The following is a 27451-nucleotide window of genomic DNA, read 5'->3' as shown; positions in this document are numbered from 1 at the left end:
GGCACAAGCTCTTAATGCAAATGTTTTGAATTTGTTATGTTTTTTTTTTTGTTTTTTTTTTACTACGCAAACAAATTAAAAATGGTCTCTAGATTTCCCTTCAAAAGTTTGTCTTCATCCTATTTTTCTATTCACCACACAGGTGAAATAAATGCTAAAGAAAGCCTCTCTTCTTTCTCTCGTGTTTGCTTCAAATATCAGAAATGTTCTTTCCTCCTCAGGTGTTTGTGGTACTTTCGTTAAAAAAGAACATGCAGGAGGCGGGGTGTGTGTGTGTTTTATAAAGGGGAGGTGACCCATGGGGGGCATAGTTCGGGTCAACACCAGCTGTCGGAGTGTGAGGTTCAGCCGCAGGCCAAGGCCTCCCTGCCTGTGGGGGTAAACCTGACCCTCCTCATATACCCACACACGCACACAGCAACAGAACCAGGAGCAGCCCTCGCTCACACTCGCCTTCCTCCTTCAAAGCGGTGCGCTCTTCACACTCTGCTGGGACTTCCCCCTCGCTTTAGGCGGGCCTCTGCACCAGGAGGTTCAGAATTCACTGAAAACCACCGGAGGAAACGTGACGACACACGAGAGCTGCTCAAATCAGATCTGCAGTTGAAGGATTCACGCCACACGTAGTTCACTTGTCTCCTTCCTACACCGGTGAATGCCGTAAATGTGCCTCGTGATAAAGGTCAGAATCGCCATCGGTTTGGCTGCGAATTCTGGCAAGCTGGGGGGGGGGGAAGTTGGGAGTAGGACAGCCGTGTTTGAGCATGTGCGATAGACAGACAGAAAAGACAGCGGTCCGGGCAGGGGGTGGGTGAGGAGTTGGCACGGAAACAGACCAGCCTGTGTAGCTGCTCTACCACCTGGGCAGGGAGTCTTGGCGCAGCATCAGACACCACCCTGCCAGCCTGGCACCGCACTGCTGCCTCGGGGCTGAACACCCGCCTCTCTGTACCCGCTCCTCTTGGCCGGCCCTGCCTGGCTGGGCCCGGCTCAGCCAGCCTCATAGCTCCTTCCAAATAGCCCGTTCTTACAAAGCCTGGGGGTGCCTACAGGTGTGCACATGTACACAAATTACTCGTTTCAGGTGCACTTGTGCATTAACATGCACATACACGCTTCAATTAGCATCTTAAAAAAATTCAAGGAGGATTTTTTTTTGTATCAGGCTCAGTGTTTAATAAAATTAAACTTGTACTGTACATAGACAGAAAATTAAAACAACAATAGCAAAGAGAGGAAATACTGGAAATATTGACCACTCCTCTAGACCCTCAGTCGTCATCAGACAGTTCCAGGTCTTCAATTACATCCTCCTCTCCCTCAGCCAGCTTTATCAGAGCAGAGGAGGACAGCGGCTGAGGAGTCTTGGAAGCCTTTTTATCTCCTTCCTCTTCCTCCTCTTCATCATCATCTGGAATATAGACAAGAAGTACTTAAACTTCACGCTCAGCCACATCAGAAACCTCGCAGGTATCGAGTGGTTTACGTGCACGCGTTAGAGTAGAACGGCATTTTTAACAAACCTCTTCTAATCTGACACATTTCACATTTTTACAATGTTGTTTACTCTCCAGGCTCGGCTAATGAGTGGCCACAGGAGTTGCTACCAGCTGTGAGACCACCATGTTAAAATGATGTAAACCATCTCTCGAAAGTTACACATGGATGATAAAAGCATAAATTTAGAGTAGCGCTCCTTAAATTCCATTTCTGTTCATTTATACATAATAAATTCATTTAAGAGACTGAATTAATTTCTGGGGACAATTTAACTATTTCAGTGCAAATGCTTAGTCTAAATTGTAAAATCGCTCTTCCCTCCGAACCAGCAGCCGAACCCAGAGATGTTTAAACTTAAAAGTTCAGACTGTCGAGACCCAAATCTGGCATCATGTGGCAGTTTATGCCTGAAAACCTGCTACAAAAACAATTAAATATTTATTAAAATTCTATTTTTTGTACTTGACTATATTTGCATTATATAGAGCAGGGATATCAAACCTAAGGCCCGGGGGCCAGACGCAGCCCGACAAAGACTCCAATCTGGCCGCTGGACTGTTTTGGAAAATATGAAGAACATAAATTTCACAGCTTCAATTACTGATTAAGAGCTTTTCCACGGCCACACTACACTAAAGTAATGAATTCATAGATGATATCTATTAATTAACTATGTCCACAGTGAAAAAACGAAACATTTGCTTTTAATGAACAAAAACTTTCCGGTCTGTCTTTCATTTGCTACAGCAGCATTTCTATATCGTGCAGAAAAACACATTGTTATAATTCTACTTCTTCTTATGTTAATATTAGAGATGGCACGATACCACTTTTTTATTACCGATATCATAAATTTGGATATCGGCCGATGCCAATATGAATCCGATATAGTGTGTTTTTAATCAAAACTGTTTTTTTAAATATCTTGCTGCAATTTTCAAGTTTAAAAAACAAAACAAAACACTAAAGCTATTCTGTTATACCTGTACGCAAAAAATACACTGCACCCAAAATATTTAATAGTTCAGCAAAACTGATCAATCTAATAAAGAGTAAGCAACCTAACTAATAGGGTTGCAAACTCCCAATTATTTTTCAAGAATATTTAAATAGATTCAACATCTTCCTTCAACAGAAGTGCAGACTGCACAGACGGTACCTTCCCAAAGGAAAAAGTAGTATAGCTTACTAGGGTATATTAGACTTAACAGTTACTATATACAGTAATGGACTTCTATATATTTTACATCAGATTAAAACTTTGGATTTAAGATTCAGATAATTATTTATTAAAAGCTAGATATTTTAAATGAGAATAAGAAAAAAGTATGTCTTTGTGCCCCCTTTTCCCTGTTCATGCCCTATCGGCCCCCCTGCATAACTTTGCTAGATCCGCCCCTGCACAGTTACCAGCTGTCAGCTACGTAGAAAAAGATCCTGGTGTAGAAAGTATTAATAAATAAATTCTAACAGCAGATTATCAAGCTTAAACGTGCTGCTGTTGTTCAGCCGCTGGTTTCCTCTTTCTGGCGCGAAGTGGGCCAAAAACAAACAAGAGAGACGGACTCGCGACAGAAAAGCCGATCAGCTGATCATTGATCAGTTTCACGATTGAAGTAGCAGCAGGAGAGGGAGGGGGAGAGAGAGGCAGTCGCTCCATATATCGGTTGTTTTGTGAGGTGCTTGTTTGATATTTAATGGCTTGGATTACATTTTTTTATTTCTCTCTAAATCCGATCCAGTAATTTAGGTCAGTATCAGACCAATACTGATACGTAATATCGGATTGGTCCATCTCTAGTTAATATACAACCAGGATTAAATGTGCAGATAAACTTCAGGAAGCACTGTTTCACTGGGCTGGCCCACTTAAGATTAAAGTGGACTGTATGTGGCCCACAGTGTAAAACGAGTTTGACATCCCCGCTCTAGAGGCAAACAGTAATTTTAAGTTTTACCCTTGTTACCAGCCAGCCTCCATATTTCTGGCCCTGCACTGACAGAAAAGGGTAACGCAGACAAGTCTACACAGCAAATTAACCAAAACAGACAAATTAGGACCTTAAAATGTGTCAAAACTGTTAATTGTGAATACCGACCTAAGTCTTCTCCCTCATCATCGCTCAGGTCAGACAGGTCTTCGAAATCATCGTCATCCTCGTCATCTGACGCACGGCTGCTCTTCTTACCTGAGGGGAGACGGTGGAAAAACATTACAGCGCGCTGAAATTTATCTAGTCTTACTTTCTTCAGACGTTCCTAAGTTTGCACCGGTGCATCGCTGACGTCTGACGACTTTGGAGACGTGGATATGTGGGCCAGGTATCAGAGGCAGCTGGAAGTGTCTATTTCCTCCCGAGATGGAACTGAGAGTCGATTACAGGCGCCGCCGCCGCTGCTGCTGCTGGTGCACAAACACCCATGACAGTTTACTACCGGCAATTTCAGACATCTTATGCTCACGGCCTAAATATAGCAAATGGAGATAGCAGGCAGGTTCCACAGCTTCCACGATAATGGCAGAGTTGGTGTGTGTGTGTGTGTCTGTGTGTGTGTGTGTGTGTGTGTTGGAGAGAAGTTGGGTTTTTTTCTTTTTGAAATTTAAGGTGTGCTACTCTCAGAGTGCTGTGTGTGTGTGTGTGTGTGTGTGTTGTCTAGCCAAAGGGACAACTGGGGTCCACATGCTTTGAAGTTGAGGTGTGATGAGAAGCTGACGGCATAGGGGAGAGAGAAGGAAAACAGAGCTGTTTCCTTTATGACACGAGCGCACACGCACGCACAAGCGCGCACACACACATAAACAACGTCTATTAAAACATCAGGTACTTCCCATCTGAATTTAAGATCGCAAACGCGCTCTCGCCCTCTCCGACTCTTTGTTGCTCACACGGTGCTTGCAGATTTCAGTTGTACCTTTGAGGTTGCCCCCAAATGACCTGGATGACTTATTACCACCACGCACACACAAATACACACACGCACACCAATCTTAATCATCAGCCCCTTCTTGCACTCCCCCTCTTTCCGGGAGTGTGTGAGACCGCAGAGAGCTTTGGTGAGCTGCCTGAAAGCTTTTGGCTCTTCGAGACTGGACGGCGAGGCGGTGGGTGTGCATTTGTGTGCTATCATCGAGATGTGTCTGTGTGTGTGTGTGTGTGTCTGCGCACGTGTTGCGAGGACATGCGGGGGCAGCTGGTTGGAGTCTACAGAGCCAGAAAAAGAGAGAGAGAAGGAGGAAAAAAAAGGGAGAGAGGCCACCGCTGGCTGTTCCAGTGGGCTGGTTTGAATTAGGAACCCCCGCTGGGATCCAAGCCTGTACTTCCTGTTGGGGTGGAGGTGGGGAGGGCAGGTTCGTGAGTGTGGAGGGGTTGAGGAAGGATGAACGAAAGAGGGGTGAGGGAGGAGGGGAGGGGATGCTTGCCGGCAGCTGCCCATCCGTTTGTGGGGACTCTCCCTACAATGAAGTCCAGATGCATTTAAAAAATAAAAAAAACCCCTGCCGCCTGCTCTGTTCCTCAGTGACCTTGCGGAGGGTTTTTTTCTGTTTGGAGCGTGTCCGAGTGTAAAGCTATAAAATCGAGGTTGACCTGTGGACGACCCGCAGAGGACGAGAGACAAACGGGGGGGTGTTAAAGGACGAATTAGCTGACGGCGCCTTTTGGCGGAGAGAGTAAGAGAGAACCAAACTCTCTGATGAGCGAGAGATTTTCTCTTCAGTTTGATTTGGGATTTAATTTTAATTTCCACGGAAACGGCCTCTGTGGATGCTTTCATATCTCGGAGCCTTACGGCAAACTGCTCTGCAGGTGATCTGCTCCGTGGAGTCAAATCTAGGAGACGTCATACAAACGGATAACGGCAGGAAAAAAAACATAAAACCACAGTGAACTGTCATCGCCTCTCAAGCTTTTACACTGCTGTAACAAAATGCAGCCCCCTAGAGGCCAAGTTGGGAAATACACCATAACCTGCACCAGTCCACAAATTGCATCCTTTGCAGGGCCGGATTCAGATAAGTGGGGGAAACCAGACACGAGGGGGTTAGCTCACATTTGATTTTGAGTCCTGCATCGTCATCTTCATCGGAGTCGCTGTCAGACTGGAACAGACCCTTGAACTCCTTTTTGTCCTCGGCCTTCTTCTCTTCAATCTTCTTCCGTTTGATCTCAGGAAGGTTCAGATCCTCCATCTTTATGTGACACACACACACACAAAAACAAACTGCAGTGCTTGTACACACGCTTGCATTTTAACAGCCTTAATCGCGATCACACAATAAATTTGCGAGTAATTCTTCTGGGTAACGTGAACATTCATGAATGAAAAACAGTAGAAGTGACTCATAATGACTGAGTAAGGCGACTACTGGCAGGTTTCTTTGGTTTGATAATTACCCTTTCCTTGCCAGAAATCTCCAGCTGGATCTCCTTCTCTCGCAGCTTCTTCCACTGGCTGTAATATTTGCTCAGGGGGGTCCCCTCCTCCTGGATCTGCTTCTCCCAAGCCGCCTGACAGAGAACAGATATTTAGATGGAGAATGCACACAGGTGTGGACAGGACAGGTATGTGTATGTGAAAGGAAATGCAAATCTCCATCCTAATAAGCATAAACACACAGGTGGGTTCTCTCCCTTTCTTTTCCAGGATCTGTTTAGACAAGCCTTTCAGCAGGTTCATATTACACCTCCACCTCCAGCTGACTGGGAGAAAGAGACAGACGAGTATGATGAAAGTCAGAGAAAACAGACGGGATGAAGATGCCTGAAAGAGGAGATCTTCTTCAGCCCCTAAAGGTCTTTCTGGACAATATTGATTAGGCCCAATCACATTATCTGACCGACAAATCCAATAGTGCGAACAGACCGTGGCCTCTTGTACCCGTTGGCCTAACATGTTTATCACAATTTTCAGTGCCGCTATTAAGACAGAGTGACACGTGTGCACCGGAAGACGGGACGAGAGAAAGAAAACGTTACTTCTGAATTCGGTCAGACAAACAGAACTAAATCATTTCAGATGAGAGAAAGACGAGCGATGGCAGAGTGTGACCAGGATGGACGCGGGGCGTCGTTAATTAGGCTAGCTCTCAGTTTGGGTGACATGTCAGCAGGGGGGCTGGTGGCCGGAGGGGGGCCGTGGCCTTTCCACAGCGACAGCAGCAGGGCTGTCCCCTCTCCTTCGCCCGCGGTGACACTTCTACGGCTGCCTCCGTGCCAGGGAGTCAATGCCATGGCGACAGCCTCCGCTGAGCACAGAGCCGTGGCGACAGGCACTGGCACCGTGCCGCGTCGTCTGCCATACTATGTAAACACACACACACACACACACACACACACACTTTCATCAGCTAAATTACAGACGAAGACCATCCACTTCCATTTCATCTTTAAACGCTCTTAAATATTCATCAGTTCACACCTGTTCAAAAGTACAGGTGACACAACTAAACGAACGCACACGCGCAGCAGAGGTGGTTTCAAATTTTTAAATGTGTTTTTTGTTACTTTGACGACATTTATAAAAACGTCACAGCAACAAACAGACAAAATGATGCATTTCTGAGGGTGTGGACATGCAGCCACTTCCCACGAGAACATAAAAAACAAGTGATTTTGTTTTTCCTCCTTCGGTTATAGCAGAAGCGCTAACACACCACGAACTTGAACCATGACTTCAGCTCTGAATCTCCTTGGGTATAATTAAACGCATCCACACAGAGGCGATCTTTCCCCCGCCTGAACCCTGCCTCTGCTGACACACTGGACATTTCAGCCATAGCTTTCTAGGCTGGAGGATGTTTGTCCCATGAAGTGATCAGACGTCACTGTGAAGCTTTCCAATCATGCGAGCGCTCACTTCACTGACAGCAAACCTTACGTGTCTGCGTAGGTTCTCAGTCATTCAGGTCACGGTAATCTAAGGAGCTTGAAGACGTTTCAGCTCTCATCTAGGAAGCTTCAGAATCAGAATGAAACCTCTTCAAGAAACTTAAAGAATTCCAGACGCTTTTCTTTCCAAACTTCCAAGCGCCAGAGTGTGCAGATGCACTCATGACCCTGGAGTGCGCCCAGACACACCTTCAGACTGGCGAACTCCAGATTTAGTGTTTAACGACACGGTGAAAGAAAGAGACAGCAAATTATTTTGTATACGGAGCACTAATGCGACAGCTTTGCAAGCCACTTTGTTTTTTTGTGAAACCATGCTACATCACGATGCTACAGAGTAGTTGTAATCTGCTGTGATAACAGACCATTGGTACAGCGGTCCCCAACCCCCGGGCCTCGGTCCGTGAGTCGTTTGGTACCGGGCCGCGAGAGTTGAGGCTCAGGTGTGAAATGTATAGTTTTCAGGGTTTTTATTGGTTTTCAGCGTTATTTTGTTATCGTTTTTATCGTTTACTCGGTTTTCCTGGGTCTTTTCACGTGTGTTATGAATAAATTTTCTTTTTTTCGGTACCGGTACTAGTTTTATTTTGTTGTATTTATCCGCGACACCTTAAAGGCCGGTCCATGAAAATACTGTCGGGCATAAACCGGTCCGTGACGCAAAAAAGGTTGTGGACCGCTGCATTCGTAGACGGTATGCGCAGGCGGCTCAGAGAGTTTAATGGAAATTGGAAGCGTTTTTTTTCGCTGAATAAATGGAGCGATGTTTTAAACGTTTAAAAGAAAATGGAAGAAAACGAGCCATCAGGATGAAACAAACAGCAACCTGCAGCAACTTAAGGAACGTCTGACAATAAAGGGAAAGTTTAGAAGTACAACAGCGAGTGGGAAAAGGACTTTCCGTGGCCGAACTATGAAGCTAAGGCGCAACCTTTTGTCAGCACTGCTCACAAGCAGTGAAAAAGAGTAAACCAGACAATCGTTACGTCGTGGAAAAGAAGATATTCAAAAGAGACGATGTTAAAAAAAAAGGTAATACAATAAAAAAAAGAAATGCTTGTTTCAAGTTGCCCTGTCCTGTTCTAACAATACTGTTCCATAAAATTATGCCATTTGCCGCAACTCTAAATTGCTCTTCAGATCAAGCATCAAATGGAGCGTGCTGAGTTCACTGCCATTAAATGGCTGAAGGCAGGAGGAATGTTAGAGAAGTTCCCGAGCATGCAGTCTGAGGGAGAGAAAGGTACCATTCAGGTGTCGTATCAGAGAAAATATTTCCTGAATACGTTCTTCAGTTACCGTACTGGTGTTTATTTTGTTGTTGATATGATTTTAAGGGCATGGAGCTGAAAGGGCAAGTTGTTACTGTGGATGTCACCTAGACATCCACCACTTTGACACAACTGACACCTGTAATTATAGAGGTGTTACATACAGACACATTCAAATATCACACATGTATGTCACCAAAACACACACATTTTTTTAATTTATTTATATATATATATATATATATATATATATATATATATATATATATATATATATATATATATATATATATATATATATATATATATATATATATATATAGAGTGTTAACAAAGTCAACGTTAACAAACGTTAACAAGCTAACAAAGTCAACGTTCTTTGCCCTGGACAAACTACGGCTGTCTCCCAATTCAGGGTCTGCAGCCTTAAAGTACGCAGCCTCAACGATCCTCAAGGGCCGGGTACTTAAAGACCGCTAAGGCCGGAAGTGCGAGGCTTGTGAAATGGGACGGTCTCGCCTCCTTTGCGCTGCCCAGGTTGCCTAGCAACCATGATACTAACAGCTGGAAACGTTTCATACAGCTTTGTTTGACAGAAATGAAGAAGAAAATCGTTTGTTTGTTTGTTTGTTTGTTTCTACATGAGCTTATCATTCTCTGATTAAGCTCAGCTATTGAACAGCGTATATTTTAAAGTAAAGGCTGTAAAACCAAGTTAGTACAAACGTCACTAATGTCACATAACTTTACCGACATGTGGCCAACAGTAATGTTTTAATGATCTTCATTATTAAACATTTGCACATAAATAAGTGACATAATATTCAGTACTTACTTAAGTTTACTCTTCGGGCGCCCCTCATCCGCCGTTTTTTTCGGCAAAATTATCCACACCCACCGCCGCGCTATGCATTCTGGGATATGTTGGGCCACGAAGTCTACACCGCCACGTCCTTAAAATTCAGGGAAATTAAGGACGCATTTGAGGGCCGCATTTCGGGCAGCCTTCGAATTGGGACAGCCTTCGTCGCGTCGCGGTGACGTAATCGGCCTTAAAATGCGGCCTTTAAGGCTGCAGACCCTGAATTGGGAGACAGCCTACATCTGATAGCCCGGGACAGCCCACTATGTTGCCAGCACTGCTCTTTGTGATGCAAATTCTTTAATCTTACAGCAGATCCACCATCGTCATTGCATAGTAGTGCATTGGTGATCTACAGACGCTGCAAGCTCTAAAGAGACTGTGTCTGCATGTTCTAGAGAGATTTGTGGAACAACCAGTATTGTAGGTCACTCTTTGTAGTGAAGTGTCTGTGGTGAACTCCAAAATCCAGTCCAAAGACACGCATGTTGAGTGAAACTGGTCGTGGATTCGAGGAAGATGGGTGATAAAGTGCTTCGGTTTATAGAAAACCCTATAAACCTAACCCTATAAAGTAGGAGTGCAACAATATTCGTATCAATATTGAACCGTTCGATACAGTGCTTTCGGTTCGGTACGCATATGTATCGAACAATACAAAATTCAACTTTCCTTCTGACGGTGCTGTCTGTGTTGAGCGCTCAGTGGATCTGTGCTCGACAGTGCAGCCTAGGCGGAGTAGTCGAACGCAGATTCACTGAGCGCAGGGCAAGCTAGCGAGACAGAAGCTAAGCTCGTTGCAACATGGCAAATTGAACCTCCCCCACCCTCATTCAGATCTGGCGTTTGGAACTATTTTGGTTTTCATGTGACATATGACCCTGAAGGTAAGCGTGTCATGGACAAAAGTAAAACAGTATGTTGGATGTGCCACGCAATGCTCACATTGGTGGGAACTAGTGCGTTAGCGCAGTTAGCTCGTTAACGTGTTGACGCCGTCCAGCCCCACACACGGGGCGATCTGCGGTAGCTTGTTAACGGAGATTTGCTGTGTTGTGGCGTTAACGTCATTTCAACTAGATTAACGCTGACAGCACTAGTGGGAACACAACGAATATGACTGCACATTTACTCCGACATCATCCTAGTGCAAAGACAAGTGGAAGCAGACAAAAACAACAAGCACGCATGCTACAAACTTTACCCGAGTCATTTAGACAGCCGTTAGCACATGATTCTCCTTATGGGGACCTGATATGTTTAATGTGCTGCTGAGAATATAGCCCAGAAGAAGCGTATAGTATAGCTTTTATTTTGGAAAGAGACATTTCTCTGTAATAAACTCTTTTCCAAAGATGAGGGATTTCTCGATCAGATAGATTTATTTTTTTTTATTACTTTGTTGTTTCAGCAACATTAAATTTAAAAACTACTTTTGAGTATATATTTATAATTTTAATAAATGACAAATTAAAAAGGCATGAACACTTTTTTGTATCGAAAAAAATATCGAACCGTGACACCAAAGTATCAAACCGAACCGTGAATTTTGTGTATCGTTGCACCCCTACTATAAAGTACCTGGTGTACTTAAGTAGGATTTTCAGGTATTTGTACTTTATTTGGGTATTGATTTCTCTGGCAACTTTTTACTTTTACTTCCTACATTTTCACACAGATGCCTCTACTTTCTACTCCTTATGTTTGCAAAACAGGCTCATTACTTTTGGTTTAACGAGTCTGGGAGATTCAAACATGAAACTGATTTGAGCCTAAATGGAGGGAACGGTAACACCTACTGGTTTATCCATCAAGAGGGCTTATCACATACAAAGAGATGAAAGAGGCAAAAACATGTAATTGATTGAAGCGCTACACTTTGGGGGTAAGTTACACTTCAGTATAATAACTTTGCATTATCCAGGGTTTGTATGAAAATACCTGGCAGTTAAGTTCAGGATAAACAGGTTAGCTTGCAGTACTGTGGTAAATGTACAGTAAAGCGCTGTGTTGGACTGGTGCACAGTGGCTGTGGTGCTCATGGGCAGTGTTAGGTTACATACAGCAGAGATGAATTTGAATTTAAGCTAATGATGCTGAGACTCATTCATTGAATTCGGCCTTTATACCAACTGTATACTTTCTAGCATAAAGACAGTATAAACAGGGTGCTGTCAGTGTAGAGGATGGAAATCAAGACAGTCTATGAAGCATCTGCTTACATCTAGTTGAATTCAGTTGTAAATGTACAAAGAGCAGTAAAGCTCAGAGCAGCAGCATCAGGTCAGCTGATTATAACATGTAAACAAAGAAAAACTCACTGTCTCAGTAGAAATGATTACTATAACTGATCTCAGAGTTCCCTCCATTAAAATCCTATTAAAACTCTTGAATTTTCTTTTTAGCTGTGAAGGTAAGTTCTAAAATCAAGTTTATACTCCCTACTACTAATATAATATCGATAATATAATTTTATTATTGTGTTAACACAGCATGAGGTTCAGATAGTGTTGCACAAAAACTGCTGGTAGAAATGTCCTTCAAAGATCTAATTTGTAGTTTCTTACTTTCTTTTCAGAGCTTATGTTTTCACTTTTTAACCTTTACTGGATGGAGTAAACCCACCGTCCCACTGTCTGCACAGCCAAGGTCTTATACCCAAGAACCTGCATCAGGCACCACCCTTAGTTCAAACCTTATAGCTATTGATAAGTCTATTTATAGGGAAACTGTCCAGTATGAATATGGGAGATACAGTTCATTAGGTTGAAAACTGGACAGTAACTCAGTGAAGCACTGCTGGTACCTGCATCTTGTGTATAACTGGCCCTTTGAGACCTCCTGGGGTCTACAGCCGGAGTAAGCACAAGGTCATTCTTACCTGAGTTTAAGGTTTATATAGAGAGGTGTTCTCCATTACCAGCTTCTGCCTGTGGCGTTAGATGATCTGTTGTTAGATGGCCTGCAGCACGTAGCTCAACTGGAAACTATCCCAAAGGAATATAAAAAGCTATTTTTCCCTGCAACTGGATTTCTCTGGTGCTCTTATTAGAAATACTGGAATATGATTGTTAAACATATAGTTACACGAGCCAATAATTATTACCCATAAGGGCTGTAATTTATTTACAGATGACTGTAAATACTCACTGTTGTACCTCTCGCCAGACGTCCTTGATGTTGATGATTTGAAAATGTGGATCTATCGCTCCATCACACGCGCTGCTACTGATTTTCAGTCTAGTTCTTAAATAAGTAATTTGGCCCTTTCTTTATGTTTCCCTTCCATAAGAACGGCTTTTTGACAACCAGTCCTCCACTAAGACAGTGTGTGATGAGGCTTCAGGGAACCGTATGGATCAGTTAAGGAGTCAGATGCATCTCTCAAGTTCTGTGTCAGGTGTTTGCAGGATGCTTTCCCATATTTTTCCAGGACATGACTTTCAGATACTGTTTGCCCTCAACACACAGTACACCATTTCAAGGAATGCCAATTTTTTTTAAATCTAATAGCTCTTTGGGAATCACCTTGTTGGTGCAAAGATAGTATTTTATGCCTGTCAAAGTGTGTTATCTTTGGCAGTTATTTATAGATTCAACTAAAGAAATGGGAACTGTTTTTGTGACAGGCTACTAGTAACAAAGTGGCAAATGGTACATTACATGTAGATGAGTCATGTGTAGACACAACACATGCATTGAGTTACATGCCTTTTCATGTCCAAAGAAAAATTTGAAAAGATATTCATAAAGTCTGGAGAACTGTTGCTCAAGACTGCTTTTAAAATGAAATAAAGTCTAGCTTGGAAGCAAAAATAACAGTAAAATGTTTTTTTTCTGTTGCCCATCTTGCATTTTGTTGATGACCTTTATGTTTAATTGGCCATGAGTAGTTTTAAAATCTAAACCTATTTAGTGCCATTTTCAACATATTATTTATTTGACCTTATTATGTGGATCAATGGAAGAGCCTTGCTCTGTATTCGGAGGTTTCTTCCTGTTAAAAGGGAGTTTTTCCTTCCCACTGTCGCCAAAGTGCTTGCTCATAGGGGGTCATATGATTGTTGGGCTTTTCTCTGTATCTATGAAGCGCCTTGAGGCGACATTTGTTGTGATTTGGCGCTATATAAATAAAATTGAATTGAATTGAATTATTTGCAACTCATTTCTATGTTAAAGGTTTGCAAAAGCGCCAGTGAATAGAAGGGCCAAACAATCATCGCACAAACCAGACCCACTCACCACAGCGGTGGCATCGGCCACTCCAAATGTGGCCTTCTGTCTCCGTCCTGTGATGTGGCTGCTGTTTTCCTGTATCTTCTCCAACAGCTGACGCACCGGCTTGGAGTAATTGGGCACTTTGCATTCCTTCAGGAACGCTTTCAGCTGCAGGGACATGGAGGAGGTGCATGAGAAGGTAAGAACAAGCACAAAGGATGATTATTGTTTCCCCTAAAGGAAGCTGATTCGGTTCAGCAGATCCTGAATCATATATTCAGGTGATAAACTTTGGGAATAGCACTCAGTGTCATTGTCACTTTTTTAGACAATTGCCAAGTCAAAAAATAAATAAATTCTAGTCTGCTTTAAGATCACTTTGAAGTATGCCTCACCTGAATGATGGTGGGCAAGGCGAGCTCAGGGAACCCGATGGAGCTGGCCTGAGTGTGGAAGTAATCTAGTATCAGGTCGTACAGCTGGTCAATCATCCCGTCCTAAAACACAGCAGGACAGCAACGATCATAAACAATGTTCACAATTTACAAAATGACATCATTTTCCTATTTCATGTGAAACTAACTCGAGTGGATCTATGGAAGCATCTTCCTCGCTGTAAATTAATCACGCCAATAGCTTTTCCCAGCCTGGTATTAACATTTAAATGTTTACTAACCAAGAATCAATAATGCATTACAAGCTGTTTTAATTGATCTGTGTCTCTATCCAGATCTATTTTGGGAAGATTTAATGTTGAACTTCTAGTATGCAGTGTTTGTGTTCATGGATATTGGCATTTCTGGGACAGACAATATACTTCCTGCTTATTGGTCGGGGCTAACTTGAAATAAGTCTCCAAACCAATCACAACTCGCTTAGCATGACGTCTATACCAGTGAAGAGAAACAAAGTGCAAAGCTAGAGCTGGGCGATATGAGATTTTTTCATATCACGATATGTTTTTTCATTTCAGGCGATAACGATATATATCATGATATAAGCCAAATAACTATATTTGTAAGATTTAAATGTGCCGTTGCTCACAAGTAAAATGTGAAATAGTCAGCAGCTTGTTTTGATTTAAATAATTATTTCCCATAATAAGTTCAACAGGGTAGATGTACTTAAGGAACATGAGACTTTTTCAGATAAATAAAGGCAAATATTGCAAACTACACAAAAATAGTTTCAAAGTTTCAAAATAGAACAAACAAAACAGACTAAATTGTCAATTCCACTTAGAAACAAAATATTAATTCTAAAAATAAATCTTAGTTTGTTTTACAGAAGAACAGACAAAATTGACTAACTTTTGTCAATATCAAATAAACTGAGAACTAAAAGAAAATTATCAATCTCTCCTTGTTGTATAGCTTAGCTTTTCAAACAGTTTTAACAGTTATGTTAGTCTGACAAAAGCCGAATGACGAATTAGCGCTTCCAGTCAGAGATTGATCATGCACCGCTTTATTGTATTTCCAGACTTGCTTTCGGCACAATTTACAGTGCGCGCTACTCTGTTTGACTTGAAATAGCCGAAATACCTTCACACTACGGAACTTCTGTGGCTCTTCCGTTCGACAATCTCTCCGGCATTGAACCGTCATCTGTTTTCTCTTCGGTAACCTTCGGTCACGCTCGGTTGATTTTTCTCTAGTCGGCACACTCATTTCCTCCATTACCCGGGCGGCACGGCGGCTGGCTGCTTCCCAAAACAAATACACATGTGTGGCACTTGTGCTGTACGTAACAAGTCACGTGACGTGACGCTGCAGCTGTGATTGGTTCGGCTCTGCACTACTTAATTTGGATTGGCTGTTTTTTGCTTTTTTTTTTTAAGAGGACAAGAGCGGTGAGGCCTATCGCAATAGTTTAATTTTTCTATCGAGAAAAAGTTATTTCGCAATACATATCGTTATCGTTCTATCGCCCAGCTCTAACATAAGCTAAAGTTTTATTTTATATGAACTCACTAAATCACTCAAACAGTGTGAGCTGATGTGTCTGCATCACCCTGCCATCAGGAGTAAAACTGAGTGGCTAACACTGGAGCCAATACTGAACGACTGTATTTTCACTGAAAAGCAGAAAGGAGTCTATATGAACGACAAACTGCGCAAGTCTACACTGGCAACAACACATTTTTATTGGCCAGTACATTATCACAATGTTGTGCTAATCAATATACTCTGTTTGCAATGTATAGTGCTAGCACACAGATCCATCACAGCTGTGGATGTGTGTGTCCCTGAGACATGAAGTCACCTCCGGCTTATAAACAGGAGATCAAATGTAACCATTTAGGTAATATACCAAAAAGTAACATGACTAGCCGAGATGCCGCCCCAGGAAAACCAAACGCACTGAAAATAATTACAGTGTAGCATCAACAGCTCGAAGGCTGAAGAGCAGCCCGGTTACCACAGCAGCTGCATCTACATGTCGATACGGCAAAGACTGGGAAAGGCACTGGGTACCAGTACACTAGCTTGACCCCTGAGGCAGGATTTGGTTCTCCTCCTGGTCTTGAACCGACAGTCTTTTTGCACGTAATGCTAACTTTGCTAACCGCTACACCACAGAGCCACTATGTGACGGTAACAGTGTACAAACTTTAGCACTTCATAACAGCTATATTCTCTATCAACACAGACTAAAAACAAATAGGAAACCACAGAAAAGCAACCCGAGATTACCAATTGTGTTACTCAGAGCTCCCTGTAGCCCCTAACCTTTTAAAGGTTCAGGGCAAATGAGGACCTACTTTATACCACAATAATAATAATAATAATAATAATAATAATTATTATTATTATTATTTAGCCTTTAGTAAAAGCTGAATACATAAAGATGCCATCTATAGGGCTAGAAGTTAAGCTGCCTTTCTGTGAAATAAAACATCTGAAGCCTGTGTGGACTGAGAGGTGCTCTGATTCAGACCGATCTGTTTGTTCGGTCAGGTCTGCTGTGTGTTTACGAGACGGGGGTTCACGGCAGTTGCCTGGGTGACAGCGGTGAGAACAGTCCTAGCGAGCGGAGTGCGGGGGATAATCCCACAGAGCTGCAATCCTCTTGGCTGCAGCACTGAGCGAGGTGACTCAGGGTCAGTCTGAGAGCTCTGACTTTCAGCGCTGTCCTCAATCCACACCCACTCTGTCACAGAGTAGCACTAAAATAACTGAGACTCCAGGAGCTGCTCCATCTCAGCACACTAAAGACAGAATCAGCAGGAACCGCTGTATACCAGCTATAAAGAAGTACCTGGTCTAACACTCTTAACACTAGCGGTCACAGTAACACTTACCTTGTAGGCTTTCTCGATTAGGTTGACCTTGTTAAGCTTCAGGATGACTGCAAAGTTGATGGGTTTCTTACTTATTCGTCCGGGTTTCTTGTTGAAATCAACTTGCTGGAAGATCTGTAAGAGGAGACAAACAGTAAACTCTGATCTACATCACTCATACAACAGTGTAGTGCATACCATCTCAAATATAAAACATGCTCTTTTTAGTCTGTCAGTCTCTTTGTTTGCATTTTTTAAAAAGGATGCAGATTTTGGTATGAGTGACATCCACCTGTTTTCTCAACTATCCAATCCAGACACATCCCTTAATGAAGGAATCAATAATGCAGGCAAATTTCATAATTAACATCACTATTAATTAAACCAAATAGCTAATAAATCTGTTTTACCTGTGAGAAACCAAGTCCACAGTTACCGCTTGCATAGGACTTAAGAGGGTAAGTAGCAGCCAGGTGCTGCTAATCAAATGCACTTGAATTATTGATCATCAGCGAGTGTGAGCACCTCTCTAAAAGCAGAAGCTTTGCTGGTCCGCAGTATTTAGACGTGTGTTAACATAATCCCAAGAATAAAAGACATCAACAGTGATCTTAGAGAACCAGGCCATTCTGAAGTCCATCATTCTACTGTTAAGTGAAAAACAAGACCGTTGCCAATCTTCCCAGGACTGGATGTTCCAGTAAATTCACCCCAGAATCAGACCATGCAATGCTCTGCAGGCTGTAGTTAGCATGTTAAATGTCAAAGTTAATGAGAGTACAGATAGAAAAAGACTGAACAAGTGTGGTGCTTGTTGACAAGAGGGGGTGTCTTCTCTCTTAAAAGAACACGGCAGCACGGCTTAAGTTGGCAAAGCTGCATTTGAACAAACCACAAGATTTCTGGAACGATGTCCTTTGGACAGATGAGACCAAAGTGAAGATGTTTGGCTGCAATGATGCCCAGTGCCATGTATGTAGCATATCAGCTCAAACATTTCAGACTAACTGTCATGCATGGTAGTGGAGGAGTGATGATCTGGGTTGTTTTGCAGCCGCAGGACTTTGCAGTCATTGAGTCAAACATGAACCCCCACTGTGCACCAAATGCTCGAGTCAAATGTGAGACCATCTGTCTGACAGCTGGCTGAAACTGGGTAATTTAACGGGACAATCATCCCAAGCACCGCAGGAGATCTACAGCAGAATGGCTAAAAAATGGAAAACGACGGTGTTGCAAAGGTCAAATAAAAGTCCAGACCTCAACCAGACTGAAATGCAGTGGCAGGACCTTAAGAGAAAGACATATAGAAAACAATTGCTTCAAGTTAAAAGTGGTTCTACAAGCAACTGAATCGTATGGTGTGCTTAGTTTTTCAAGTCCAGGGGAAACTTTATCTCCTGGCTGTAGGTTGATATTTGGAACTGCTTCTACACGTTAATGAAAGCCGCGACCGTCTCTTGCTATTCTTCAAAGACAACACAGCTAAAGAAAACATTTATTCTGCAGGATGCTGAAAGTGTTTTGACAATTATCAGTCAGCGCAGCTCATTTTAAATACTGCAGTGTTACTGAGATGACACATTTCTATCTTAGTCTGTGAAAGTACATTCTAGCCAACGTGTGGGCTATTTGTCTACAAGCTTTAGCTTTCACATCTGCCCACAGTGCGCAAGTGAATTTCTGTCTTGTATTTGTGTATCAAGCTATTTCTGACTCCCTGTATCTCTGTGCGCGCGTGAGTGTGTGTGTGTGTGTGTGGTCGTTAATGCTCGCTGTGCGCGAAGCAGAGCAACGCTCCTGGCCGGTGCTGTCTGTACAAACATAGGATGTGGTGGCGGTCTGCGGGGGAGCCAGGGGAAGTGGGAAGGCATGGGCCAACCCTGGTGCACTCTCTCTCACACACACATGCACACGCATGCACACAGCTACACAAGCAGGAAGCTCCAAATCATACACCCCCCTCGGAGATACGAGAACACACACACACAGGCGCAGACACACAGGAGGAAGGGGCTGCTTTTGCTGTTCTAATTAAAACAGTAGCAGCGTACCTCAGCCTGACTTTAACAAGGGGAACAGTAGAGGAGAAAAAACACAGGAAGCATTGTGCGTCACAAATAAACACAGCTTGCTGTTGGGGGTTAGATGGAGCGAGGGAGGCGGGGGTCGGAGTGTATCTGCGTGTATGATGGGGAGAAGAGTGGGGAGTGGGCCATAGGCAGAGAGGATGTGGTCTGCACAGCATGTTAGGACCAGAGTGTAAACCACAACCGTGTCTTTATCGCTTCGGTCAAACTGCTGCACGCACACAAACACATACAGGCAGACATGCGCTGACCACTCCCAGCGGGCCGAGCCAGTCGCCAGCACATGTCTCTCCTCCAGCAAACCACAACAAAGCCGCACAGCGTGCATGAAAACTTGCGCACAAAGGCACACTACGCGCTCACGTGACTAGCACCTGATCCAGAGAAGATGTTGTCAGTTGGTGACCCGTGATTGGTCTGATAACAAAGGTGTCTCTCACAGCTCTACCCTTTGAATGTTTCCTCCTAAGCTCCTACAGTTGTGGCCGTTGAGACCAAAGTGCATTTCGTATGCCACTGATGTTTTTCCGCAGCAAACCACCGACGGAACATTTCATCACATCTACCTTTTCATTGTTTCCATTTCACCAAAGTCAGCCAACGGGCTGTTTATCGTAGATTATCTCAAACTATCTGAGGGCCTCAAGTTGTGTGTCGGTGCGAGAGACTCGGGCCACTGAAAACCTGACCCCTCGCTGATACGCTGTCAGCTCTGCACGGTGGTTACTTGAGATGACGTGAAGCCTTACCTCCAAGAGGAAAGGCAGAACGGGCACAAACGTGTTGGTGCTGCCAGACAGCAGAGTGAGCGCTCTGCAACAGTGCATCCTCAGAGGGTAATATCTCGCTGTGGGAACCAGTCTGAAAGAGAAAATAGTGATCAATGTCTCCACCTGCTGTTGGCAACATGTACAAAAAAAATAAAAATAATTCTCTTCCAAGATTTTGAAAGCAACACAGTTATAAAAAATTCTGGGTGAAGGAACCACAAAATATATTTAAAAAATGCAGATTGCAGGAGTACAAACAATGGTTCATCTCATTAGGTAAACCTGTTCATGTTTCTTAATGCAAAGATCTAATCAGCCAACCCAAAGGCATACACGTGCCTTCTGACAGAGTATTTCAGAAACTGTTAATCTACTGCGATTTTCCTGTGCAATCATTCTAAGGTTTACAGGGAACATTCCCAAAAAGAGAAAATATCCTACGCGAGGCAGATCTTTGGGCAGAAATCACTTTAAGCTACTTTCAAGGATCAGAGGAGCTCGAACGCTTTAAGGAAGACAACAGTAAGTCAAATCACAGTAAGTCATTATAGCCAAGGTATGCAGAAGAGCATCTCTGAAGACCACTCCCATGCCGACAGGAAGCTGAGGCTACAATTCACACAGACTGACAAAAATTTGGTCCAAGGAGTCTCAGTTTCTGCTGCAACATTCAGATGTGAAGCTCAGAACTACACGAAAGCTTGGATCCATCCTGCCTTCAATCAAATTTTCTTGGCTCACTTTGGGCCCCTCAGTACCAACTGAGCATCATTTAAACGCTACTTCTACTTGAATACTGAATCACGTCCATCTCAGACTGCACCCATCTTCTGATGGCTGCTTCCAGCAGGATAACGCACCATGTCACAAAGCTCAAATCTCAAACTGGTTCCTTGAACATGACGATGTACTCATTCATCAGATCTCAATCCATCACAGCATCTTTGGGATGTGGTGGAACGAGAAAGTGACATCATGGATTTACACCCAACAAATTGGCAACAACTGTGTGATGTCATCATGTCAATACGGACCAAAGCAGGAATGTTTCCAGCAGCTTGTTGAATTTATGCCACAAAGAATTAAGCTAGTTCTAAAAGCAAATGGAGGTGCTAGCGAGGTGTAACATAAGTGTATGATATAATATAAGTGGCTGTTTAGTGTGTATTTGAGGCCAAGTCGTGGCTTTATTTATACATCAGACTCTGGGGTTGAGTTTTTAATCTTTTAAAAGCTTTTTTTCCCCTAACATATTTATGTATACTTACTTGATGGTGCCAATTATGACTTGGCAGAGTGGATAGATCAGAGGCTGCAGTACCTCACTGGGGTGCAGTGTGCTCAGGACCCGACACCACAGGAACAGACAGTGAATATACTGCCAGTTATAAACTGATTGATACGTTTCCTATTAAAGAAAGAAAGAAAAAGGGGTCAAATGTGAATGAGGGTGAGCATCTATATAAACTGGACTAAGCTCCAATCATACATCCCCGTTTTTGCGCAAGAGCATTTCAAAAGCAAATATATATTTGAATTTTATATAATTACAAAAAACAATCCTTAAATTGAAGCCCTAAATGACTCGAGGCAGATGTATACTTGTCAGTCTCTATAAATACTGTTTTATGTGAGCACAAACAGCAAAAAGAAGCCAAAACAAAACAAACAACCTTCTTCTTCATGGTCATGGCGTTTCTGAGGTGAATGGCCAGCTGTCGGATATAGATGAAGGCGTGCTGGTAAGTGACCTGCGTGTCCAGGGCGTACATCTCTGTCAGAGTTCTCTGCATGAAGTTGATCATGGGCAGCACGTTGGGAGACGTGAACTTGCAGTTTTGTACATAAGAAATGTACATTTGCTGCAAAGAGGAAGACGATTATTCTTAAGAAGCCCAGGCTGGATTTGCGTTTTTCCCCCTTTTGCCTCAGTAAAGATCCAAGTTTGTTGTGAACACCTCAATTCCTGCAGCTCACCTTAAGAATCGGGTTGAGGTACGTTTCCTGTTTCTGGCGGCAGATTTTATTGAGGGCCAGGAAGGCAAGAACCCGACTCGTCTCTTCCCCCGTGCTCCACTGCTTCATTAGTTGCTAGAGTCAGAAACAAAAACAAAGACACATTAAGACATCATTTGTCAAATACTGACATATTTTACTCCGTGTCATCAAGCTAAGGTGGAGGTCTCACCTTAATCAGGTGGCGACACTGTTTGGGTAGACACAAGTAATACGGTACAAGCTGGTTGGTGTGCTTCAGGACCGCGCAGATGACCGTAGCCTCCGTTAGGCTGGATAACAGCTGCAGTCGGGAAACAAGAAATAATTTTAAAGCAAATATTCACAAAAATGAATCCCTGATTCTGTATTTCATGTATCTGCCTCACAGGAACACACAGGCCTGAAATCTAAGTGGTGAAAAACAAAGAGACACATAAAGTAAAGAGCAAACCTGAACCACTCCACTGAGATACATCTTTATGTCCATCTGATTCTTTTGCCATCTTGGACTAGACGAAGGAAGCACTGACCTGCGAACAAACCGCAAAACAAACAAAGAAATGAGTAAACAGGTTTTCTTTTCCCTCTTCTCAGCTGCATCGAGACAATCGATGAGAAATGAGACGTGTGAATTTTGTACTTTTTTTGGTCTTTATCTGGCTTCAGGTTAAGAATCCTCTGCAGAGCTCCGTGGATATCTTTGATGCAGAACAGGACCAAAGCATTGAACACTGCAGACAGAAAAAGAACATCATGCATGCTTAAGTGTTGTATCTTTCATAAATAGCACAAGGACTGAATATTAATGTGCTTATGTCATCACAATAACACAATTCTAGAAACAATCGATCTTTAAAGGAAAGATTTAAGAACTGCCAGAGGCCTTTTTGTAACTGATAAACTGTGTTTTCAATTTCTTCTCTGTGACAGAGATCGTCATGTTTGTCTCTAAATAAGCTGCGCTTCTTTTACTTATATAATGTGTCTTGTTAATCCATGGTGGGTTAACATAAATAACATTTCTAGCTTCTGTGTGGATTAACCAGATCGTGAGTTGATGTTTTGGGTGACGTTCATCCAAGAGGGAAAATGTCTGCGTTAGAATGTATTCACAAAATACATGGCTGTTTGGAATAACAACAAAAACCTTTATTTGATTGCAAACAAGCAAGTTACATTTATTGTTTCAGCCCCAAAACAAATGGTGTGTATCCTTAAGGCCAATCAAACACGCTTCCTGTCCCATTTATGCTACTAAATGTATATTGGGCATCAAAATGGGCAGCGGGTGTTTATCCTAGCTCATTTTTGATGTTTGTGAATCTTATGAGCTTCTTACGGAGTGCTTAAAACGTTAAAATAAACATTAAATCTGCACTGTAGACACATCGTAACATAGGGCTGCTCAATTAATCGAATTTTAATCTCGATTACGATCTGGGCTTTCAACGATCATTAAAAATGACTGAGCCGATTATTAGCCCCCTCCCCTCGTGCTTTACTCTCGCGCTGCTCCGTGTGGCAAATCGAGCGCACCTCTCTGCATTTCAAACACGTGTCACAACAATTAAGAGCAGCGGTCCCCAACATTTTTTGCGCCACGGACCGGTTTATGCCCGACAATATTTTCATGGGCCGGACTTTAAGGTGTCGCGGATAAATACAACAAAATAAAACTAGTACCGGTACCGAAAAAAAGAAGATTTATTCATAACACACGTGAAAAGACCCAGGAAAACCGAGTAAACGATAAAAACGATAACAAAATAACGCTGAAAACCGATTAAAAACCCTGAAAACTATACATTTCACACCTGAGCCTCAACTCTCGCGGCCCGGTACCAAACGACTCACGGACCGGTACCGGTCCGAGGCCCGGGGGTTGGGGACCGCTGATTAAGAGGACCCGAGGGAAGCTCGGAAAGCTAAGCAGAAGTTATTTGGAGAGGAGAGTGACTGCTGTTGGTTGAAAAGAGGTAAAAAAAAACTTCAGTGGTGTGGAAACATTATGGGTTGGTGGAGTCAGACGTGGATCAAGTAGACACAGTGTGTAAACTTTGCTACAGTGTTGTAGCTGCACCACAGAGCAACACTGCAAAGTTCACTAAACATAGATGTTTACATTTTTCATTTATTTCTTATATTGCAAACATTTGCACTGTTATCAGTATTTGCACACTATTTTATATTATTTTTTGACAATCTTTAAAGTCATTATTCAACACATTGTTATTGTTCAATAAATATCGTCAAATAATCGAGATCTCAATTTCAGTGAAAATAATCGTGATTATCATTTTTGCTATAATCGAGCAGCCCTATCGTAACATAAACCCTCTGAAACACTACAATGTAACCTGACTGTACATTTTGCAGTTACATTTGTAACTACAAATATAACCGCTACTGTGATTGGCCTGTTCGATACTCTCAATTCCTCCTGTGCATTTACCACATTTTTTTTTTATTTTTTTTATTTGTTAACTACACTTTTTTTTAATTTATCAGTCAGAGAATAAAAATTACCACCTCAATATGAGGACTCAGATGTCAGCAAATTTCTAACTGCAGATTCCCAGAAGTATCAGAATAGAGATGAAAGAATGTTCAAAAAAGTGAAAAACAAAAGCCCCCCCTACAAAAAAACAAAAAACAAACAAACCCCAAAACAAAACAAAAAATAAAACCCCACCTGACAACAATAACAACAAGTCCAGGCATTTTATATATTTCTATTGTGTCTGGCACTGCATAAACAACCGTAGGGACACGACTACAAGCTAATTAATGAGTAAAATATCACACAAAAGCATGAACGCTTGCAACAGCATGTGACAAGTCATTAAGGACTGACAACAAATTATAGTTAAATTATTAAATTCGCTAGGTATTCCCTTACTGGTTGGTGATTGGTTGTCGGTTGCTGGCAGATCACAGCAGTCGACAGCAGTTTGTATGGAAGATGCTGAACTGTCTCCACTGCATCACCGTATACCTCTTTTAGCCCTTTTAAAAGAGGTCCTTTAGCCATTTTCATCAGTACATACTTGGATCCACTCGTTTTCCAGTCGCCCCATCTATTGTGTATAGGGTCGTGATAGCAGTGGGTCCAAATGTCCCGTGGACGTTACGCCGATGGTATACCTGCTGCTCGGTGTATGGCTTTTTAATCAGACTTGAGGACCACTGTGTTTCCTTGTTGCCTGGTTTCAAAACTGGCTGTTTTGATTTTCATGAAGGAGATGCTCTCATGACCAATGACTTTTTCAGATTGCTGGAAACCCCGGCCGAGTAGGTACTACAAAAGTACGTGGTACCAGGTACTACCACATAATGAAAAACCCCAAAAACCAAGTCGATCTGATCCGAGGAGGTGCTAATGGAAAAGGGCTATTAAAGACCAACTACTCACCAACCAGTCACAGAATTAAAACTTTCACATAGCAATCAATGGTTGCCAGGGGTCACTGACCCCCCTCTCTAGGACTGCATGAATAGTGCTTTCAACAATCACTTGCTTACCGGTTGGAGAACACACATTTTTCCTTTGTGACTGTTGGATGGTAAATGGTTGCTGATCGGCCTCTAGGCCTGTGTGACTGGTGTTTTAATTTCAAATTAAACTGTTATATACCCATGTATACATGAATACAGATATGAGGACCCACCTGAGCTGTCAGCTACTTTGTAGCGGCACTGACCGCCCTCTTCACCCTTCGTTGTGGCGACAGCAGCCTTGAAGGCCTGCGTAACTTCTCTGAAGAGATGAGCTGTGGGTTCTTTCTTCATGGCCGCTTTCCAGTCGTCTATCATTTTGTCTGTGACTTTGATAGTATCTGCTCCCTTCTTGGCTTTCTTTGAACTTTTTGCAGCATATTCATCGTCATCATCTTCTTCATCCCCAGAGCTGGCCTCCTACAAACATGTAAAACGGCAGCATGAGGATCTCCTAATTTCCAAAAGAACTCACACCAGAAAGTAAGTAGCCCTCTTACCTCCAGTTTAGATGGTAGTTTGTGGTACCCTCTCTCGTCTTCATTGTCTGAGCTGTCGGTGTCGTCAAAATTCAAAAGCGCCTGGTCGTTTTCCTGCAGAAACTTGTAGAACTCGGGATCTTTGCTCTTTAACCTGGACAGCTGCTCCTTGTGCTGAGAGGCCTTACCTTTAGACTTTTGATCTCTACAAATACAGAGTATGTACAAAACGAGTTACAGAACTTTGAGACATTTTCTGCATTTGCACTTTTCTAACAGTACATCATACAGAAAAGAACATTTGAAGTGTTCCCTCCTGATTTCTTTCTCTCTTTTTTTGCATATTTGTTACACTTACATGTTTCAGATCAGCAAAAAAATGCTAGACAAAGACAACCCAAGTAAACACAAAATGCAGTTTTTAAATGATAATTTCATTTTTTAAAGGCATAAAGCTTTCCAGGCCTACCTGGGTCTATGTGAATAGGTAATTGCCCCCTAAACCTAATAACTCGTTGTGCCACCCTTGGCAGCAAGAAATGCAACCAAGCACTTAAGATCACGCCAAAGCACATGGGCATAACTTTGTGAGTTACTGATTATTGGGGGGGTGGGTCATACCCCCCAATAATCAGGCCCCCTGGAAATTACGCCCCTGCCAAAGCATCTCAGTCGGGCTTTGGTTAGGCCAGGCAGCACATATAGCAGAATAGTACCATAGCTAAAGGGGTGTGAAGTCAGTTGGTGAGTCTGAAAAGTAAATGGATATGACCCCAATTGAACAGAATACAATATCCAAACATTTTACACTGGAAAATGCTGCATGTGTCGTATACCCGTATCAGAGAGTGCCCACATTTAAGATTATGTTTCACCCCCTAAAGGTCTCTAAATATAAGGACTCACTTCTTAGGGCTTGGAGAGTTCTGATCTGTCTTTTTCTTGAGCCCATTCTGTTTGGGAGGCTCTTCGTCAGATTCAAAGCCTGTCAGCAGGAACTCATCCACACTCAAGTCTTCTAATTTCCTACAAGAAAGAAAACAATCCATAAGAAGCAAGTCGATCAAAATGTGTGTGTGTGGTCTAACTGTTCTACATTTTTTAAGTTCACGTGTAAGCATTTTGTTGTTTAGCTGTTCACTTGTCAGTCAGATGCAAATATCTCCCTAAAACACTCAGGAACCTTGTATTATTATTATTATTATTATCATTATTATTATTAATATTTCATGAAGCGAAACCACACTTACAATACAGCAGTCGTATTCGAGTTAGCATGACGACTTTATGCTAGCACTTTAGTTACTAACATACAGCCGTAAAGAGTTAGAATGACTTTCACGACTAACAGACCAGACTTTAACTTTCAACATCAACATAAAATACTGGGTAAATCTCATTGTATTCATAGCATAATAAAGAAAATATTAACAAACCTTTTCTGTTTCGCTGCCATGCTGGATCTAAAAAACGTGACGCCAAACCGCAATACCCACAATCCTCTGGTGCAAAGCGATGGAATTGGTTTTATGTTTCACGGATACTGATCGTATGACGGTACTTGCGTTTATAATTACACCGACTAACCGAAACATTA

The 27451-nt window shown here is 42.5% G+C and overlaps 1 protein-coding gene across 1 annotated transcript; it reads right to left on the bottom strand.

The window, feature by feature from the left end:
* Nucleotides 1-23: 23 nt before the first annotated feature.
* On the bottom strand, nucleotides 24-27424 carry noc2l (NOC2-like nucleolar associated transcriptional repressor). The gene is made up of 18 exons (XM_085145041.1): nucleotides 27291-27424; nucleotides 26761-26880; nucleotides 25876-26059; nucleotides 25549-25795; nucleotides 22521-22611; nucleotides 22332-22410; nucleotides 22071-22181; nucleotides 21860-21973; nucleotides 21556-21744; nucleotides 21151-21290; nucleotides 19862-19973; nucleotides 17044-17157; nucleotides 14135-14236; nucleotides 13764-13907; nucleotides 5895-6008; nucleotides 5551-5689; nucleotides 3600-3689; nucleotides 24-1411 (listed from the first exon to the last, which is right to left on the bottom strand). The coding sequence occupies exons 1-18, from the start codon at nucleotides 27308-27310 to the stop codon at nucleotides 1272-1274; spliced, it is 2250 nt and encodes a 749-aa protein (XP_085001167.1). The 5' UTR covers nucleotides 27311-27424; the 3' UTR covers nucleotides 24-1271.
* Nucleotides 27425-27451: the final 27 nt, after the last annotated feature.

This window comes from Neolamprologus multifasciatus, chromosome 20, assembly GCF_963576455.1.
Source record: "Neolamprologus multifasciatus chromosome 20, fNeoMul1.2, whole genome shotgun sequence".
Classification (NCBI taxonomy): domain Eukaryota; kingdom Metazoa; phylum Chordata; class Actinopteri; order Cichliformes; family Cichlidae; genus Neolamprologus; species Neolamprologus multifasciatus.
The sequence above is the reverse complement of the archived record's forward strand: the minus strand, read 5'-3'. Positions and strand labels throughout refer to the sequence as shown.

What these genes read in the sequence shown, in the direction of transcription:
- noc2l (XM_085145041.1), bottom strand. Translation starts at nt 27,310, where the DNA reads ATGGCAGCGAAACAGAAAAG. An exon ending in CCAGATAAAGACCAAAAAAA is followed by an intron (nt 22,411 to 22,520) that starts GTACAAAATTCA and finishes GTTTGTTCGCAG; the next exon opens with GTCAGTGCTTCCTTCGTCTA. An exon ending in GTCATAATTGGCACCATCAA is followed by an intron (nt 19,974 to 21,150) that starts GTAAGTATACAT and finishes TTTCTCTTTCAG; the next exon opens with ACTGGTTCCCACAGCGAGAT.